The sequence below is a fragment of the Miniopterus schreibersii genome (genome assembly GCF_964146895.1).
Source record: "Miniopterus schreibersii genome assembly, chromosome: 11".
In the NCBI taxonomy this organism is placed as follows: Eukaryota; Metazoa; Chordata; class Mammalia; order Chiroptera; family Miniopteridae; genus Miniopterus; species Miniopterus schreibersii.
In genome coordinates, this window is record NC_138111.1 from 68,111,892 (window position 1) to 68,130,135 (window position 18,244).

Here is an 18,244-nt window from a genome sequence, read left to right on the forward strand (position 1 = left end):
GGTGGCAGGAGACGCTGGTCAAGGCCCGGTTGGGACTGGAACCTACAACATCATGGACCAGGTCAGGTCAGAAGGGGGCCGACCACCGAACCCCCAGACTCAGATCATTGTCCTGAGTCAGGCCCCCCTCGACTGGAATGTTCCAGGGGCCCACTGTGAGGGTGCTGTGTGTCCTGCACCCCTCTTCTTGGAGGCCTCTGCGGTGGAAACCATTATGCCCACGTCGACTTTTGGGGCCACCCACGCCAGCGAGGGAGGCTGGCTTCCCAGCCTTCCAGCTCAAGCTCCACCACCAGCTGCCCAGCTGGTCCCCATCGTGACCTCGATGAACTCTGGGGCACGGCCACATGGGGCTTCCAGGGAAGGTAGCCAGGGCACCTCCCTGCCCAAGGCCTCGCCAGATGACTCCTGCAACCCCAAGAGTGTGTACGTGAACTTGCGACGTTGGCAGTGCTTCAAGGCCCTGGCCCGGGAGCACCTTCCCCAGAGTCCTGATGTGGAAGCTCTTTCCTGCTTTCTCATGTGAGTGCCCTGGGCAGGGCGCAGGGCTCACCTGGAGCTCTCACCTCAACGAGGAACGTGGGAGGGGCATGCAGGCTGGCTGACCCCAGGATACTGGCAGGAAGGTCTGTGGGTGGTGTCCCAGCTATAGGGTGGGAGTGGACGGTCAGCCTCGAGTCCAGGTTCATGGCTGGCTCGAATGTGAGGCAGGAACCACAGTAGCCGGGACGGGTTGTCTTTCACACACAGACGCCTCCCCCTCCCCGGCCAGCGCTCAGTCATGCTGGGAGGGCTGGGGACATGTGCTCCTCAGAGCTGGGGTGGTCAGGCGGGTGGAGGGCAGGCTGTAGCCCCGGACTGACCCTGAGGCATTACACACAGCCCAGAGCTCCGGTCCCTGTCCCGCCTGAAGCCCACCATGGCGCTGGAGGAGGGAATGTGGCGGGCCGTGCACGCGTGGCAGGGCAAAAGCAACTTTGACAGGAGGATCTATCACGAGATGGCAGACAAGTGAGTCAGGGGCCTTGTTCCCAACAGCTGTGGGCAGGGGAGCTGACTGCAGTGGGTGGTGGGCCCACTGCAGGGCAGGGTCCAGCTGTGATGATGCTCCTCAGAGAGGGTGCTGGGCGGAGGGCTGGCGGCCAGCACACGGTCCTCCCAGCCCAGAGGCCCTTCTCCTCTGGAAGGCTCTCCCTCACCTTCAGAGCGTGGGTGCTTCTGTCTTACCCCCCCGCGAGCTCCACCCTCCTCTGATCTTGACCCTCCCTTGGCTGGACATGAAGGCCCAAGACAGGCTGGGGCGAAGGTGCCCAGCCCAGTGGGGTCAGACTCTACCCAGAGGGGCTGTGCAGGGCATGTGCCCCGCCAGCCCGCCTCCTGCGTCCTCGGTGGCCTGGCCCTGACAGCCCCAAGGCCCTGGCTCTCCCCTCCCTCCATCAGCTGTTGCCTGTGATGGGCCCCGGCGGCCTCCTTCTCAGCTCAGCCCGTGCCCCTCACCCCCCAGGTTCATGGAGTTCGAGGCGCAGGAGGAAATGCGGTTTCAGAAGTTGCAGTTAAAGAAGGGGGCACAGGGACAGCCTCCTCCAGCCCCACTGAGACCTGATCCTCGGGGGCCCCGAGCCCCAGTGGTGGGCCCACAGCCAGGTACGCCAGCAGGATCCCACAGGACCCCCGGCCAAAGCAACAGAGCCTAGGGCAGGCCCCTTCCCCACCCACATCTGTCCTTTTCCCTCAAGGGGCTCTGATCTTTCAACTGAAACAGCCCTGAGAGCCAGAGCCTTAGCCGCCCTTTGTCACCATGGGGTCTGGACCTGGTCAATTTTCTTAACCCCTCTCCCACCTCCCTGTCAGAGGACCCAACAGAAAGTCTGCTGAGAGGCGGGCTGGGTGGCGGGCCCCTTGGAGAATCGGTGGCTCCACATGTCCTCACACAGAACTCTCTTGGATGCTCCCCTGGGCCCTGTCCCCTCACGCGGTCACACAGCTTCAGGTGGTCCTGACCCAGCCACACTCATGTTAATGCCCCCAAACACTGCCCTCACCATCGAGTGCTCAGGAGGTGGAAGCCTTATCCCCTCACCCCCCTCCTCTTCCCTCTCTGCCCAGCTCCCACTCCCAGGAAGGCTGCACCCACGGCCCAGCGAGCCCACACACCCCAATGGCCCCAGGAGACGGAGTCACCCAATGGGATCCCCCCCGCGGCCGTGCAGGAGTACATGGACCTCACGGACGAGCTGCTGGGGCTGGGCCACTCAGCCGCAGGGGAGCCAGGTGGAGAATGGGAGGATGGAGGAAAGGACCTGCTGCCGGACAAGGGTCTCCTGAGCTACCTGGACCAGCTGTGCTGCCAGCAAGACTTTGTCGCCGAGGTGGGCTGGCTCTGAGCTCTGGGGTCTATAGGATTCCGGAGGGTGGACTCCAGCACCCAGGGCCTGAGGTCTCTTCTTTGTTCCTGAGCTTGGTGCGTGAGTGTGTGTGTCTGTGAGTGTGTCTGTGTGCGCATGTGTGCGTGTTGTGTGTGTGCTCTGTGTGGTGTGTGCTATCTGTGTGTATGTGGTTGTGCCCTTGTCTTTGCATGTACATGGGTGTGTGTGTCTGCCTGTGTGTCTCTATGTGTGTCTGTGTGTGGCTGATGACTGTGATGGAGTAAAACACCCACTGTGTGCAGGAGGATGGGGTGGGTCTTTGCTTTCTCGCTTGTCCTCCAGGTCCTGCTGACTCACAGGTTACTCCCTGCCAAGGGTGCTCACTGCCTCTTCCTTCTGTCTCAGGTGGATGAGGTCATTCACCTCGGATTCGTAAAACAATTGCTTTCCCCGGACACGCAGCAGGATCCCCTGGCCCTAGCTGAGGAGTTGGATCAGGAGGAAGGACTGACTCCTTCCCAGGTGAGCCAGGGGAGGGTGGGACCCCAGGTGAGTTGGAGGAAAGGACAGGCCCTAGGTGAGGGAGGGATGCCAGGTAGTTCAGGGTTGGGGGGACCCCAGGGAGCACCCAGGTAAACCAAGGCAGGGAGCAACCCAGAACAGGGCCCACTGGACTCTGTCAACCCCACCCTGCCTGTAGGCACGGCCCGCTGAGAGGCCAGCCCTGGGGTGGGTGCAGTGCAGGACCACAAGAGGAGGGGACTATGGAGAGAAGAGGGTGACAGGAAGGAGAGGGTGGGAAGGAAGGGGAGGGAAGGAAGGGGAGGGAATATGGCCCAGGGGATGGCAGGAGAGCCACATGTCTGTTTTGTATTTGAATCACAGTGGCGCCCCCTTCCCCCCAATCCCATTGTCCCGTCACCCACGCTCCTCCTCCTCGCACACCTGTGTGCAGAGCCAGTCACTGTCCCTCTCTTCCCCCAGCTGCTAGAGAAGCGACTCCTGGCATCGGGGGAGCAGGAGGGTGGGCAGGCACCCCCGAGTCACGGCGCTCCCCTGTTGGACTCAAGACCTTCTGAGTCTGCAGCTGGCCAAGATGCTCAGAGGCGTGACCATGGCCCCCAGCTCGGGGTCAGTGACAAAGCCTGCCCACCAGACACTGACTTCAAGGACCGTCAAAGTGACTGCCGAGCAGAGGCCCACCTGTCCAGGCCCAAGGCGTTTGCTGTCTCTTCAGGACGTCAGGAGTACCCACCACTCTTTGCTCCAGGCACCCCCTCTCCTCCCCAGGGTCACGGGCAGGCTTACTCTGGACTGGGACCCAGGGACGCCTCCATTCCCAGAGAGACCTCGCTTGTTGCCGAGACTCTGGGGCCAGAGGGCAGGTCCAGTGAGGATGAGGAGGACCTCCCCAGCCTGGCCTTCCTCTGGGCCTCTCCTAGGAGCCTGCTGCCCTGTCAGCTCTCTCTGAGCCCTGTCCCTGCCTCGGGCCCTGTGCGCCCTGGAGGTCGGGGGCCCCGGGGAGCTGCCCAGTCCCAGTTCTGTCAGACACTAGGGCTCACGCGAGCTTCACCTCCAGCTTCCAAGCCTGGGAAGCGCGCTCTGGCTGGAAGCCCAGCCCGTGCTGAGAAGACCCCCCTGCCAGGGGCCTACCTCGGGGTCTGCGGGAGGCCAACAGTGGCTTTGGGGCTGGTTGGCCCCTCACAGCCTCAAAAGAGAAAGTGTGACGAGTCTGTCACAGGGAGCTGGAGGAAGCGGCACTGCAGCCAGTATGGAGCAGTGGGGAGTCCCTCCCTCTGCCAGCCCGTGGAGGATCCCAGACTAGATGTGACCTGGCTGTCCCCCAGAGGAGTCAAGGGCTCCTTCTCATCCCAGGGCTGATCCTGGCTGTTCTACTGACATGGGAGGGTGGGAGGCAGGGAGGGAGGGAAGGCCGGTTAGGGTGGGGGTGGGCCTGGGGGTGGGGGTAGGGGCGACACCTTTGGGAGATTGTGTATCTGTTATGAATAAAGATGGATTGTGTGAAAATGCTCTAAGGGCCTCTGTCTCCATACTCGGGTCTGTGCTGCTCCCTGGAGAGGGGACCTGAGAGGAAGGAAGGATGTGGGAGGTCATGGGTGCTATGGGTGCCCCTTGAACCTTCAGTCCATTCTTCCAGATTGACAGGGACTCCTTCCCACTGCTCCTGGGGGCGCACAGCTGTCTAATCCCCAGGGATCCCGCTGTCAATTCTGCTCCCAACGCTGGCCTGAGGCCGGAGGCTTGAGGCCTGAGAGGAGCGGAAAAGGCTTGACCTCAGAAGACAGGCTGTCTACCTCTGGGCCTCCTGGCAGGAGAAGCATCCTCTAGTGTCAGTGGGGTGATTGAAGTGGAGGGGGTGGAGGGGTGAGGCCGGAACAAGGAAGTTGCAAGAGAGAAATGGTGACACTCCTGTTCAAGGTGGGTACACGGGAAATGACAGTGGGTGTGGAGGTTCCCAAGTCCCTTTCGAGATTTCTGTGGCGGGGAATCTTGTCCAACTGAAGGAGTAGGACCCATCTGCTGTGGCTGGGGGACTGGGCTCAGGGACCACAGTCTTCAAGGACACCCCACAACTACTGTATCTTCCCTCCCAACCATGGCTGGACCCTTGAGGGAATAGATGCTGCGCAGATTTACAATCGCCTGGGAAACTTTTCCTAACACACTGTGGCCCAGTTTCACCCGCACAACCAGCAGGGGCAGTAGGGGCTCGGGTGTGTGTGGGCCCAGGGCAGGTGGGAGCTGGAGGTCCAGGCTGAGGCAGGGGTCCCCAGTCACCTTGCTCTGGGCACTGGTGGAGACCTCACAATCAAAGCAGAGTACTCGATCCGGAGGTAAGGGTGAGATGAGCAAACAGTGTGGGACAGGAGCTGAACCAGGAAGGGGACTCCTGTCTGCAGAACTGCCTTGTCCCAGCTCTGCTCCCACGTGGCCATGCCCTGCCCTCACCCCCTTGCCTCCTGGCCAGGGCCTCTTCCCCAAGTTTAAGCTGTTTCCTTGCCTCGGCTCTGGGTGGGTGGGACAGCTGAGGCTCGCTGAGCACGGCCCCAGCTCCAGCCATGACACCAAGCTGAGGCCCAGGGCGGTGGTCCAGCAGCAGCGGTGGGATGGGGCTAAAGCCTTGCAGGTCCAAAAGAGGCCTGGGCCCCATAAAGAGCTGGGCTAGAATAGACTCATGTCAGGGCTCTCACCCCATCCCACAAAATCCAGGGTCAGCCCACAGGTCCTCCTCTGCTGCCTTCCCTCCTCCCATGTGGTGGGCAGCACCCACCGCACTTTTCGAAGGAGACTTCTCACCTTGGCCACGCTTCCCCCTGCTGCCCCCTCCCTGTGCAGCTGGGCCTCAACACAGAGAGAGGGGCTCAGACGTTGTGCCAGACTCAGTGAGTGCTGTGGGGCTGGTCCAGAAGCTGCCAGCCCTCCTCAGTGAGCATCCTACCCACATGCCTGCCGGATGTGTCTCTGCCCAGGGTGGCAGGCACTGGATGCAAATGTGGTGTGTGACGGACAGGTTGGACGCTTGTTCATTGGTGCAAATTAGCGCTGTGACTTATCAGCTTTCAGGGTGTTCGTGGTGAAAGAGGGTAACACATTCCCCTCCCAGGGTTGTTAGGAACACTGAGGGAGTCCTGTTTGAAGGGAGTTTACTTGCTCCGCCCCTGTGTGCCCTGGGCCCTCAGTCACCACCATCAGGTTCATACCTGGCCCTTGGGTGTCTCTGTGCCTGGCCTCAGTAGCCTGGCCCTTCCTGCCTTCTGAGTCCTTGTTTGGATGAACAAGTTCCCAGGGGCAGGCAGAGCCTGGGCTGCCCCCTCCTCTGAGCCCTGTGAGCTCTGAAATCTCCCTGGAACCTGCACAGTGGGGCCAACTGGAGGCCCATCGCTGCTTCAACTGTGGGTGTGTCCAAGTTCACAGGCTACGTGGAATCTTGCAGATCTAAAATATATACTCCAAAAATGTAAATGGAACCAAAAAGTACCCTGAATAGCTGCAGCAATCTTAAGAAAGAAGAACAAAGTTGGAGGGATCACAATGCCAGATATCAAGTTATACTACAAAGCCACTGTAACCAACACAGCCTGGTACTGGCACAAGAACAGACGTATAGATCAGTGGAACAGAAGAAAGAACCCAGAAATCGAGCCAAGCCATTACAGTATGTTAATGTTTGACAAAGGAAGCAAGAACATGCAATGGGAGTGGCAAGAAATATTTAAAGTGATGAAAAGCTAGGACCCACAACCAAGATGACTCTACTCAGCAAAACTATCATTTAGAATTGAAGATCAGATAAAGAGCTTCACAGATAAGAAAAAGCTAAAGGAGTTCATCGCCACCAAACCGGTATTACATAAAATGTTGAAGGGTCTTCTTTAAGAAGGAGCTAATGAACAAAAGAATCTGACAAACAAAATAGACCCAGAGACATTGAAGCATGCAACAGATGGTCGTATCTCAGAGGGAAGAGGGAAGGGGGAGGGTAGGAAGAGATTAACCAAAGAACTTATATGAATATATGCATAACACAGGGACATGGATAATAATGGGGTGAAGGCCTAGGGAGAGAGTGGAAAGGGGATGGAGAAAGGTCAAGCGGGGCGGGGGGGTGGGGAATGGGACACCTGTAATACTTTCAAAAATAAAGATAATTTTTTTTAAAAAAAAGAACATATAATGGAGTAAAGACGTCTCTTTAATAAATGGTGTTGGGAAAACTGGATAAGTACATGCAAAAATAAATAAATAAATAAACTAAACCATCAACTTACACCACACAAGATTCAACTCAAAGTGGATAAAAGACTTAAATGTAAGTCATGAAATGACAAAAATCCTGGAAGAAAACAGAGACAGCAAAACCTCTGACATCTCTCAGAGCAATATGTTTGCCAATACATCTCCTAGGTCAAGGGAAACAAAGGAAAAAATAAACAAATGGGACTACAAAAACAAAAAAAAATAAAAAAGCTTCTGCACATTGAAAGAAACCATTAAACAAAATAAAAAGGGAGCCCACTGTATGGAAGAACATAATTTCCAATTACATATCTGATAAGAGGTTAATATCCAAAATATATAAGGAACTCATACAACTTAATAAAAAGACAAACAATCCGATTAAAAAATGGGCATGGCTCAGCGATTGAGCATCGGCCTAGGATCCAGGAGATCGGGGTTCGATTCCCGGTCAGGGCACATGCCCGGGTTGCGGGCTAGGCAGCCGATCAATGGCTCTCTCATCATTGATGTTTCTGTCTCTCTCTCTCCCCTTCCTTTCCTCTCTCTGAAATCAATAAAAATATGTTTAAAAATAAATAAATAAATAAATAAATAAATAAATAAATAAATAAATAAATATAAAAAATGGGCAAAGAACCGTAATAGACATTTCTCCAAAGAGGACATACAGATGGCCAAGAGACATATGAAAAAATCCTCAAAGTCAGTAATCATTAGAGAGATGCAAATTAAAACCACAATGAAGTATCACCTCACACCTGTCAGAAAATTAACTATGGAACTGCCATTTGACCCAGTGATTCTGCTTCTAGGAATATATCTTAAGAAACCCAAAACACCAATTAGAGAGAATATATGCACCCCTATATTCATACCAGTGCAATTTACAATAGCTAAGATCTGGAAATAACCCAAGTGCCCACCAGTAGATGGATGAAAAAGCTGTGGGACATTTACACCATGGAATACTATGCAGCTATAAAAAAGAAGGACCTCTTACCCTTTGGGACAGCATGGAGGGACCTGGAGAAGATTATGTAAAATGAAATAAGCCAGGCAGAGGAAGAAAAGTACCACATGATCTCACTTGTATGTGGAATCTAATGAACAAAATAAACTGATGAACAAGATAGATACAGAGATATAGAACCATGGAGCAGTTGGATAAATTTCAGAGGGAAGGTAGGGTGGGGAGTGGGGGGGTATTAATCAAGAACTTAGATTCATGTATACATGACCTATGGACACAGATCATGTAATGTTTGTCTTTCTCTGCCTGAATTATTTCACTTAGCATAATATTCTCCAGGTCCATTCGTACTGTCCAAAATGGTATGAGATCCTTCTTTTTTACAGCTGCATGGTATTCCATGGTGTAAATGTACCACGGCTTTTTTATCCACTCATCTACTGATGGGCACTTGGGCTGTTTCCAGATCTTAGCTATTGTAAACTGCTATGAACACAGCGGTGCATATATTCTTTCTGATTAGTGTTTCGGGATTCTTAGGATATATTCCTAGAAGTGGGATCACTGGGTCAAAAGGCAGTTCCATTTTTAATTTTTTGTGGAACTTCCATACTGTTTTCCACAGTGGCTGCACCAGTCTGCATTCCCAAAAGCAGTGCACTAGGGTCCCCTTTCTCTACACCTTCGCTTGCACAAGTCTTTTGTTGATTTGTTGATAGTAGCCATTCTGACTGGTGTGAAGCGATACCTCATTGTGGCTTTAATTTGCATATTTCTGATGATTAATGACATTGAGAATTTTTTAATATATCTCTTGGTCATCTGTATGTCCTGTTTGGAGAAGTGTTTATTGACGTATTTTGCCCATTTTTAGTTGGATTGCTTGTCTTCCTCTGTTGAGTTTGATGAGTAATTTATACACTTTGGAAATTAGCCCCTTATCAGATACATCCTTGGCAAATATGTTCTCCCATATCGTGGGTTTCCTTTGTATTTTGAGGCAGATTTCTTTTGCTGTGCAGAAGCTTTTTACTTTGATGTAGTCCTAGTTATTTTTTCTTTTGTTTCTCTTGCCCTAAGAGATGTATCAGTGAAAATTCTGCTATGTGAGGTGTCTGTGACTTTACTGCCTATGTTTTCTTCCATGATTTTTATGATTTTGTGACTTACATTTAAGACTTTTATCCATGTTGAGTTTATTTTTGCATATGGTGTAAGTTCATGGTCTAGTTTTCTTTTTCTTTTTTTTTTTTTTTTTTGCATGTACCTGTCCAGTTTTCCCAGCACCATTGATTGAAGAGACTGTCTTTACTCCATTGTATTCTCTTGCCTCCTTTTTCAGATATTAACAGACCATAATGTTGTGGATCTAGTTCTGGGGTCCCTTCTGTTCCATTGCTCTGTATGTCTGCTATTGTACCAATACCAGGTCGTTTTGATTGCAGTGGCTTTGTAGTACAGTTTGATATCCAGTTAAGTGATTCCTCCCACACTGTTTTTCTTTCTCAAGATGGCTGCCACTATTGGGGGGGGGGGGGGGATTATTCCATATGAATTTTTGAAAATTTTGTTCTAGCTCTGTGAAATGTGCTGTTGGTATTTTAATAGGAATTGCTCCTATAATGGGTACATATATATTTATAAGGATTATTTCCTCCTGTTGGATTGATCCCTTTAGTATTATGTAGTTACCATCTTTGTGTCTAATTACAGTCTTTATTTGAAGTCTACTTTGTCACAATAAGTATTGCTGCTCCAGCTTTTTTTTTTTTTTTATTTCCTTTTGCTTGGAATATTTTTTTCCATCCCTTCACTTTTAGCCTCTGTGAATCTTTTGCTCTCAGGTGGGTCTCTTGTAGACAGCGTATATTTGGGTCCTATTTTCTTATTTATTCAGCTACCCTTTGTCTTTTGATTGGAGCATTTATTCCATTTACATTTAAGGTTACTACTAACATATACTTATTTAATGCCATTTTTCCCCTTTATGCTGATGTACCTTTCTCTTGATATTTCTTCTGTTTTTAAAGCAGTCCTTTTAGCATTTCTTGTAATGCTGGTTTGGTGGTACTGAATTCCTTTAGCCTTCTTTTGTCTGGGAAGCTCTTTATTTCACCTTCAATTTTAATTGATAACCTTGCTGGATAAAGCAGTCTTGGTTGCAGGTTCTTGCTTTTCATTACTTTGAGAACTTCATGCCACTCCCTTCTGGCCTAAAGAGTTCCTGTTGAGAGATATGTTGTCAGCCTTATGAGTGTTCCCTTATAGGTCACTGCTTTTCTCTCTCTTGCAGCCCTAATATTCTCCCTTTATCCTTAACATTTGCCATTTTAATTATGATGTGTCTTGGAGTGAGTCTCTTTGGATCCCTCTGGTTTGGAACCCTCTTGCTTTCTGAACTTGTGTGGCTTTCGCCCTCACCAGCATAGGGAAGTTTTCTGTCATTATTTCCTCCACCAATTTCTCTATCCCTTGCTCTTTCCTCCCCCTCTGGCGTTCCTATGATGCAAATGTCGTTTCACCTCATGTTGTCCCAAATCTCCCTTAGACTGTCCTCATAGTTTTTAAGTGCTTTTTTCTTTTTGCTGCTCTGATTGAGTGGTTAGAAGGTAGAAAATTGAGTGGTTATTGTCTACATTATCTTCTAAGTCACTTATTCTATCTTGTGCTTCATTGAGCCTACTTTTAATGCCTTCTGGCATATTCTTGATATCAGATTTCATATTCTTCAATTCTGCCTAGTTCTTATTTATGATATTTATCTCTTTTATTCTGTTTTCAATAAGTTCCTCGACCTTTCCATTAAGTGTCTAGTTGTTCTCATTAATTTCCTTGATAAATTTTTTTAAAATTTATCTTTATTGTTGAAAGTATTACATGTGTCCCATTTTTCCCCCCAATTGACCCCCTCCACCTCGCTCCCACCCCTCTCCAGGCCTTCACTCTGTTATTGACTGTGTCCATTAGTTATGCATATATGCCTCTAACTTCTTTGGTTAACCTCTTCTTACCCTCCACCCCCCTTCCCTCTTTCCCATGAAATATGATCGTCTGTTGCATGCGTCAATGTCTCTAGATCTAGTTAGTTTGTCAGATTCTTTTTTTCATTATCTTCTTAAAGAAGACCCTTCAACATTTCCTGTAGTGCTGGTCTGCTGGTGATAAACTCCTTCAGCTTTTTTCTGTCTGGAAAGCTCTTTATCTTTCCTTCAATTCCAAATGATACCTTTGCTGGGTAGAGAGAGTCATCTTGGTTGTAGGTCCTTGCTTTTTATCACTTTGAATATTGATGGCAATCCCATCTGGCTGGCAAGTTTCTGTTGAGAATAAATTGGCAGTCTTATAGGAGCTCCCTTTTAGGTAACTAACTGCTTTTCAGATTCTTTCTTTGTCTATAACCTTTGGCATTTTAATTATGATGTATCTTGGTGTGGGCCTCTCTGGGTTCATCGTGTTTGGGACTCTCCGTGCTTCCTGGACTTAGATGTCTATTTCCTTCACCAGGTTAGGGGAGTTTTTCATCATTTTTTTTCCAAATAGGTTTTCCTTGCTCTCTTCTCCTTCAGGAAACATTGGTTCACTTTAAATCATCCCAGAGGCTTCTTAAACTATCCTCCTTTTTTTGTTGTTGTTCTTTTTCTTTTTGCTGTTCTGATTGGGTGTTTTCTGCTTTTTTTTAATGCTTATTTTATTTTATCTTTATTGCTGAAAGTATTACAGATGTCCCCCCTTTTTTCCCCCTACTGATCCTCTCCACCCTGCATCTGCCCTACTCCCAGGCCTGCCTATACTATTATGCATATAATTTCTTTATTATGCTTTTTTATATCATTAAATCGCTGATGTGATCCTCTGCTTCATCTACTCTACTGTTGATTCCTGTAATGAATTCTTCATTTCAGTTAGTGTATTCTTCACTTCTGACTGGTTCTCTTTCATATTTTCTATCTCCACTTTTATGTTTCCAATCTCTTTGTTGAAGTTCTCACTAAGTTCATCCACTCTTCCTGTAAGGTCATTGAGCTTTCTTATAACCAGTGTTTTGAACTCTGTATCTAGTAGGTTGTTTGTCTCCATCTAGTTCAGTTCTTTTTATGGAGTTTTGTTCTGTTCTTTCATTTGCGACATGTTTCTCTATTTCCTCATTTGGCTACCTCCCTGTGTTTGTTTCTATGTATTAGGCAGAGGTGCTATGTATCCTGGGCTTGGTAGAGTGACCTTATGTAGTAGGTGTCCCTTAGGGCCTAGTGGCATATTCTCCCCTGTCATCCAAGCTCGACACTCCAGGGGTCCCCCCTGTGTTGGCTGTGTGCACCCTGCTATTGTAGTTGAGCCTTGATTGCTATTGGCATGTCAATGGGAGAGATTTACTCCCAGGCCCATCAGTTGTGAAGACTAACTGTAACCATAGTGGAGGATCTGCTGTGCAGAGGCCAATCCCACAGAACTTGCTTCTGTGAGGTTCTCATGCTTGATGAGTCCACCCCTTGAGTGTACCACTTGATGATGTGGTTCAGTGGTGCTTTGGCATGGCCTGAAGCCATCTACTGGGTGTACTGGCTCTGCAGCCTCATAGGCCAAGGTTAGCTGCCACCTATGCCCTACCCTGAGTTACCTGGCATGACTACAAAGTGATATGTAGATGGCTGCTACTAGTTCTGGGCTTGGAGGTGCCCAGGAGAGGCCAAGCTATAAACAAAGGCTGGCTGCTGCTATTGCCAGGCTTGAAGCCACTTAGGAAGATGTATGGGGCATGTTGACGCTCTATGCTGGTTTGGGGTCTGTAAACCTTTGAGAGAATTTAGGAAAATCCACAGCAGAGCTAAGACAGACTGTTTGTATGGAAAAACCACTGGAAATGGCTTGGGTGGGCCTGCAAGGATCATTAAGGCTGGACAAACAGTGTCAGCCGGGTGATGGAGACTCAGATATGGTGCCTGCCTGTGGGCTCTGTGGGGAGAGAGCTCAGTGGGGACAGGGACAGTGGCAAAGGATCAGTGGCTGCTGCCAGCACTTTTGTCTGGGAGAAAGCTGCCCCTCAAGCCCTCACTGGACAATTCAGTCTCTCCCCAAATGTCCCTGGTGCCTTACAAGCTGCTGCCCCAGTGCTGGAGCTCAGAGGGAGTGAGTCTGAAGTAAGTCTGTGCACTAGCCCTTTAAGAGGAACACTTGGGACTCCAGTAGCCTCCATCTCACTCAGCTACAGTCCTGGCTGGTTTTCACAACCAGAAGTTATGGCACTTCTCTTCCTGGTACTGGAACCCTGGGCTGGAGGGCCTAGTGCGGGGTTGGGACCTCTCGCTCCTCAGCGGGGGCCTCCACAACCGAGATATACCTCCCAATTGTTAACCACCACACGTGGGTATGGGACCAGCCTGTTCCAAGTCTGTGTTCCTCCTACCAGTCTCGACATGGGTTCTTCTTCATATCCTTAGTTATAGGACCTCTGTTCAACTAGATTGTAGGTGTTCTACAGGATGGTTTTTCTGTAGTTTAGCTGTAGTTTTGATGTGGTTGTGGGAGGATGTGAGTACCACATTTACCTACTTTGCCACCTTGACCCTGATTTCTAGACAATGACTTTAAGTCAACTGTCTTTTTTTTGAACACACATCAAGTTTTATTGGAGGAGTATTTACAGGGCAGTTAAAACGGGAATCACGGGGGGGGGTGGGGGAGGTTACAGGTACAAGGCAGACAAGGGGGTATAGACTGACCCCTGCACCCACCCTAACCCTGGGAAGCATGGGGGACAGCTAGGGCCTGGGAAGATGACCTAGGAAAGGAGAGCAGTAGGGCCTGAGTCCCTGGTCTGGGCAGCTTCGGGGGTGTAAACACTGAGCACTCTCAGGAGGTGGAGGATAGGTTGGGAGAGGACTCCCCCTACATTTCCTCAGAGTTAAGGCCTCTTTACGCTCAAGGGTCCCCTAAGTTCAAATTCTCTTTAGCTGGGGGAAAGGTGAAGAGAAGGAAAGAGTGTCACCCCCCAGCACTGGCTCCAGCAGGGGTGGGGCTAGTTACATTCAATCACAACAGTTCTCCCCCCACACCTCTAATGATGAAAAATACTGGGTGAGGAAAGGGAGAGCAGGGGAGCCAGCAGCCAGACATTTCCCCCTGGCCCATAACCCCCTTATTGTTTTAGAGAGAATACTGTCTTTTCATGGACACTAACACCAGTTGAAACCAGGGAGAAGCAGGTGGAGGGAGCCCCTCCACCCCTGAAGCCAGCTTTATCTCCCTACATTGACCCAGTTGCCACTTTGGTGAAAAAACAAACAAACAAAAACCATGGTCTTGGGATGGATGGGGAAAGAAAACTGGGGCCACTCCTCATTTCTCCAGGGCAGGAAGTATAAATTTTCTTCCCTAATACTGCACTCTGAGCAATGAGGTCAACAGAAGTTAGATGAAAAACCCAAAAGATACAACAAACTGTTAAAAAAGAAAAAACACACCCAAATGTAGACAAACCCAGGCAGGTGATTGGGAATAAATCAGTGAGCAGTAGGACCACCTCCCTCTGACTCAGGAGAGACAAACACTTCTATTCTTGCCCCCCCCCATCAAATATTAAAAAATGCTTTAGGGGAGTAGGGAGGAGAGAGGCCACTCACTCCTCCCCAGTTTGGTCAATGGAGGGGTCAGGTCAGAGCTGGGTGGTCCACATCCCACACAGCCAGCCAGCTACAGGTGGGGGCCTCCCTTCTAACAGCACCAGCACTGCAAACTGAAGCCCCAACCTGTCCACTTCCTTGGCCTCCTGAGCCCCTCCTCTCATCCCCTTCACATGAGAAACACAGTCATTAAGCGGTGCCTCTCTCTCCAGCTCCTGGAGGAACTGCTTTGCCCCCACCACACTCGTGGTTGAGACAGAAGGTGCTCATCTGTCTTAAATATAGTCAAAGAACTAAAGGAAACTGTGAACAAAGAGCTAAAGGAAACAAGTGGAGGAAAATGCTTCAACATAAAGCAGTGTATAAAGAAACTAAACAGATATTCTAGAGGTGAAAAGTACAATAACTGGAATGAAAAATCCACTAAAGGGTTTTTACAGCAGACTTGAACAGAAGAAAGTCACTGAGCTTGACAATAGGACAGTTCAAAGTATCGAGTGTGAGGAGCAGATAGAAAAGTTATGAAGAAAAGTGAACAGAGCCCATGGGACCTGTGGGACACTATGAGGAATTCAAACGTGCCCTGCCAGTTTTGCTCAGTGGCGAGAGCTTTGGTCCTCGGACTGAAGGGTCCTGGGTTCAATTCTGGCCAAGGGCATGTACCCCAGTTGCAGGCTCGATCCCCAGCCCCAGTCAGGGCATGTGCCGGAGGCAAGAGGCAACCAATTGATGTGTCTCTCTCGCATCAGTGTCTCTCTCCCCCGACCCTCCAGTCTCTCTGAAAAGCAATGGGAAAAAATCTTCAGATAAGGATTAAAAATCTATAAAAAAATAAGAATTCAAAAGTACATTATGGGAGTCCCGGAGGTAGGAGAAAGGGGCAGAAAGAATATATGAATAAATCATGGCCAGAAAATTCGCAGAATTGATAGAATTCATGCGTCTTTAAATACAAAAAGCTCAATGAACTCCAAATAGGAAAAACTCAGAGACCCATACCAAGACATATTATAATTAAAATATAAGCTAAAGATAAAGAGAGAATCTTGAAAATAGTGACAGGGAGCAAGAGAGAGAGAGAAGTCATTCATCATGTAAGTGGGATCCTTATTAAGATTAACAGCCAATTGCTCAGTCGAAGATTGCTTGGCAGAAAGATAGAAGGATGGCATATTTAATAAGTGCTGAAAAAATACTGTTAACCAAAAATTCTATACCTGGCAAAACTATCCTTCAAAAATGAAGACAAATTAGATAAACATAAGATAAACCAAAGCTGAGGAAGGTTATGGCTACTAGACATGCCCTTCTTCATAAGTGCTAAAGGGCATCCTTCAGGTTTACATGAAAAAACACTAGGTGGTAACTTGAAGCCACACAAAGAAAGAACACTGGTAAACATAACTGCATAGGTAAATTCAAAAATCAGTATAATCATATTTTTGGTCTTTACCCTTTTTTCTATATGATTTAAAAGACAAATGCATAAAATGACTAGAGATCTATATTAATGGACACCAATGTAATTTGTGAAGCAAAAACAGAAAAGGTGAGAAATGAGCTATACAGGAGGACAGTTTTTGCAAGCTCTTGAAGCAAAGGTCCCCAGAAAGAACGTGTGTGCTCTTTCATGATCAAAATTCTCTTAATCCACTTTATATGTAATCACAATCTTGAATTTCATGATATTCATTGCTTTGCTTCATGGTTTTTCCACCTATGGGTACATCTGTAAACAATACAATTTAGTTTTGCTTATTTTTGAATTGGACATAGATGGGGTGGTACCACATCTGTTCCTCTGTCGTCTTGTTCAACCTCTATGAGATACATCAATGGTGTTGCAATGTCTATTTATCTTCTTGGTTTATTATTCCTTTTATATGATTCTACCTCCACATATTTATCCATTCTACCGTTTATGAACACTTGGGATGTTCTGAAAAGCAATGGGAAAAAACCCTCAGATGAGGGTGTTTCTAAATTGAGGTTACTACAATGCTTTTATGAACAACCTTGTTCTTATGTCATGTTTCACATGCCCAAGAGCTTCTCAGAGGTACATATTTTAGGAATGGTGATGTGAATTCTCCAAATTTACCATTTAATAACAGACTCTTTCTAAAGGAACAGACTAATATTCCTCAGGGCTGAGAAACTTGCTGTGGCACACCCTCAACAACACTTGTAACTCTGAGCTTTTAAAATTTTTTGCCAATCTGAGTGTGTACAGTGGTTTCTCACCATGGTTTAATATGCACATCCTTGAATAATAATGGTTTTAATAAGTTTTTATATAGCCCTTTTTATTTATGAAGCATCACCTATTTTCTATTATTTACCTGCTTTTTTCTCATTGAAGAGAACTTTTTGAAAATTTTTTATTTCCTGTTGACTTACAGATGCCTCCCATCCCCTCACCTTTGCCCCCCTCCACCTAGCCTCCACCCTACCCCAGGTCTTTACCACACTATTGCCTTTGCCCATAGGCTATGCATATATCTATGTGTGTTCTTTGGTTAATCTCTTCCCATCTCCCACAAACCACTCTCCTCTGAGAGCTGTCAGTCTATCCCATGCCTCTGGACCTATTTTGTTCATAAGTTTATTTTGTTCATTAGATTCCACATATAAGTGAGATTATGTGATGCTTGTCTTTCTCTGCCTGGCTGGCTTATTTCACTTAGCATAATACTCTCCAGATCCTTCCATGCTGTCGCAAAGGGTAAGAGATCCTTCTTTTTTACAGCTGCGTAGTATTCCACAGTGTGAATGTCCCACAGTTTTTTATCCACTCATCTACTGATGGGCACTTGGGCTGTTTCCAGATCTTAGCTATTGTAAATTGTGCTGCTACAAACACAGGGGTACATATATTCTTTCCAATTAGTGTTTCAGGATTCTTAGGATATATTCCCAGCTGTGGGATCGCTGGGTCAAAAGCCAGCTCCATTTTTAATTTTTTGAGGAACCTCCACACTGTTTTCCATGGGGGCTGCACCAGTCTGCATTCCCACCAGCAGTGTACCAGGGTTCCCCTTTCTCCACACCCTCGCCAGCACATATTTGTTGATTTGTTGATGGAGCCATTCTGGCAGGTGTGAGGTGATAGCTTATTGTAGTTGAATTTGCATCGCTCTGATGATTAATGACATTGAGCATTTTTTCATATGTCTCTTGGCCATCTGTATGTCCTCTTTGGAGAAGTGTGTATTCAGGTCCTCTGCCCATTTTTTAATTGGGTTGTCTTCTTTTTGTTGAGTTGTATGAGTTATTTATATATTTTAGAAATTAACCCTTTATCAGATATATCATTGGCAGATATATGTTCTCCCATACAGTGGGTCCCCTTTTCATTTTGCTGATGGTTTCTTTTGCTGTGTAGCTTTTCCATTTGATGTAGTCCCATTTGTTTATTTTTTCCTTTGTTTTTCTTGCCCTAGGAGATGTATTGGTAAAAATACTATTACATGAGATGTCTAGGATTTTTATGGTTTCGTGACTTATATTTAAGTCTTTCATCCATTTTG

General features: G+C 48.0%; 1 protein-coding gene across 1 annotated transcript; it reads left to right on the forward strand.

Annotated features, from left to right (window-relative positions):
• Nucleotides 1-52: 52 nt before the first annotated feature.
• LOC308563593 (NUT family member 2G-like) lies at nt 53-4,247 on the forward strand (the record flags this gene model as incomplete). Its single annotated transcript, XM_081150799.1, has 6 exons — nt 53-522; nt 883-1,011; nt 1,505-1,644; nt 2,107-2,369; nt 2,772-2,888; nt 3,351-4,247. 6 exons carry the CDS (start codon nt 53-55, stop codon nt 4,245-4,247), a joined length of 2,016 nt encoding a protein of 671 aa, XP_081006925.1.
• Between the last annotated feature and the right edge of the window lie 13,997 nt (nt 4,248-18,244).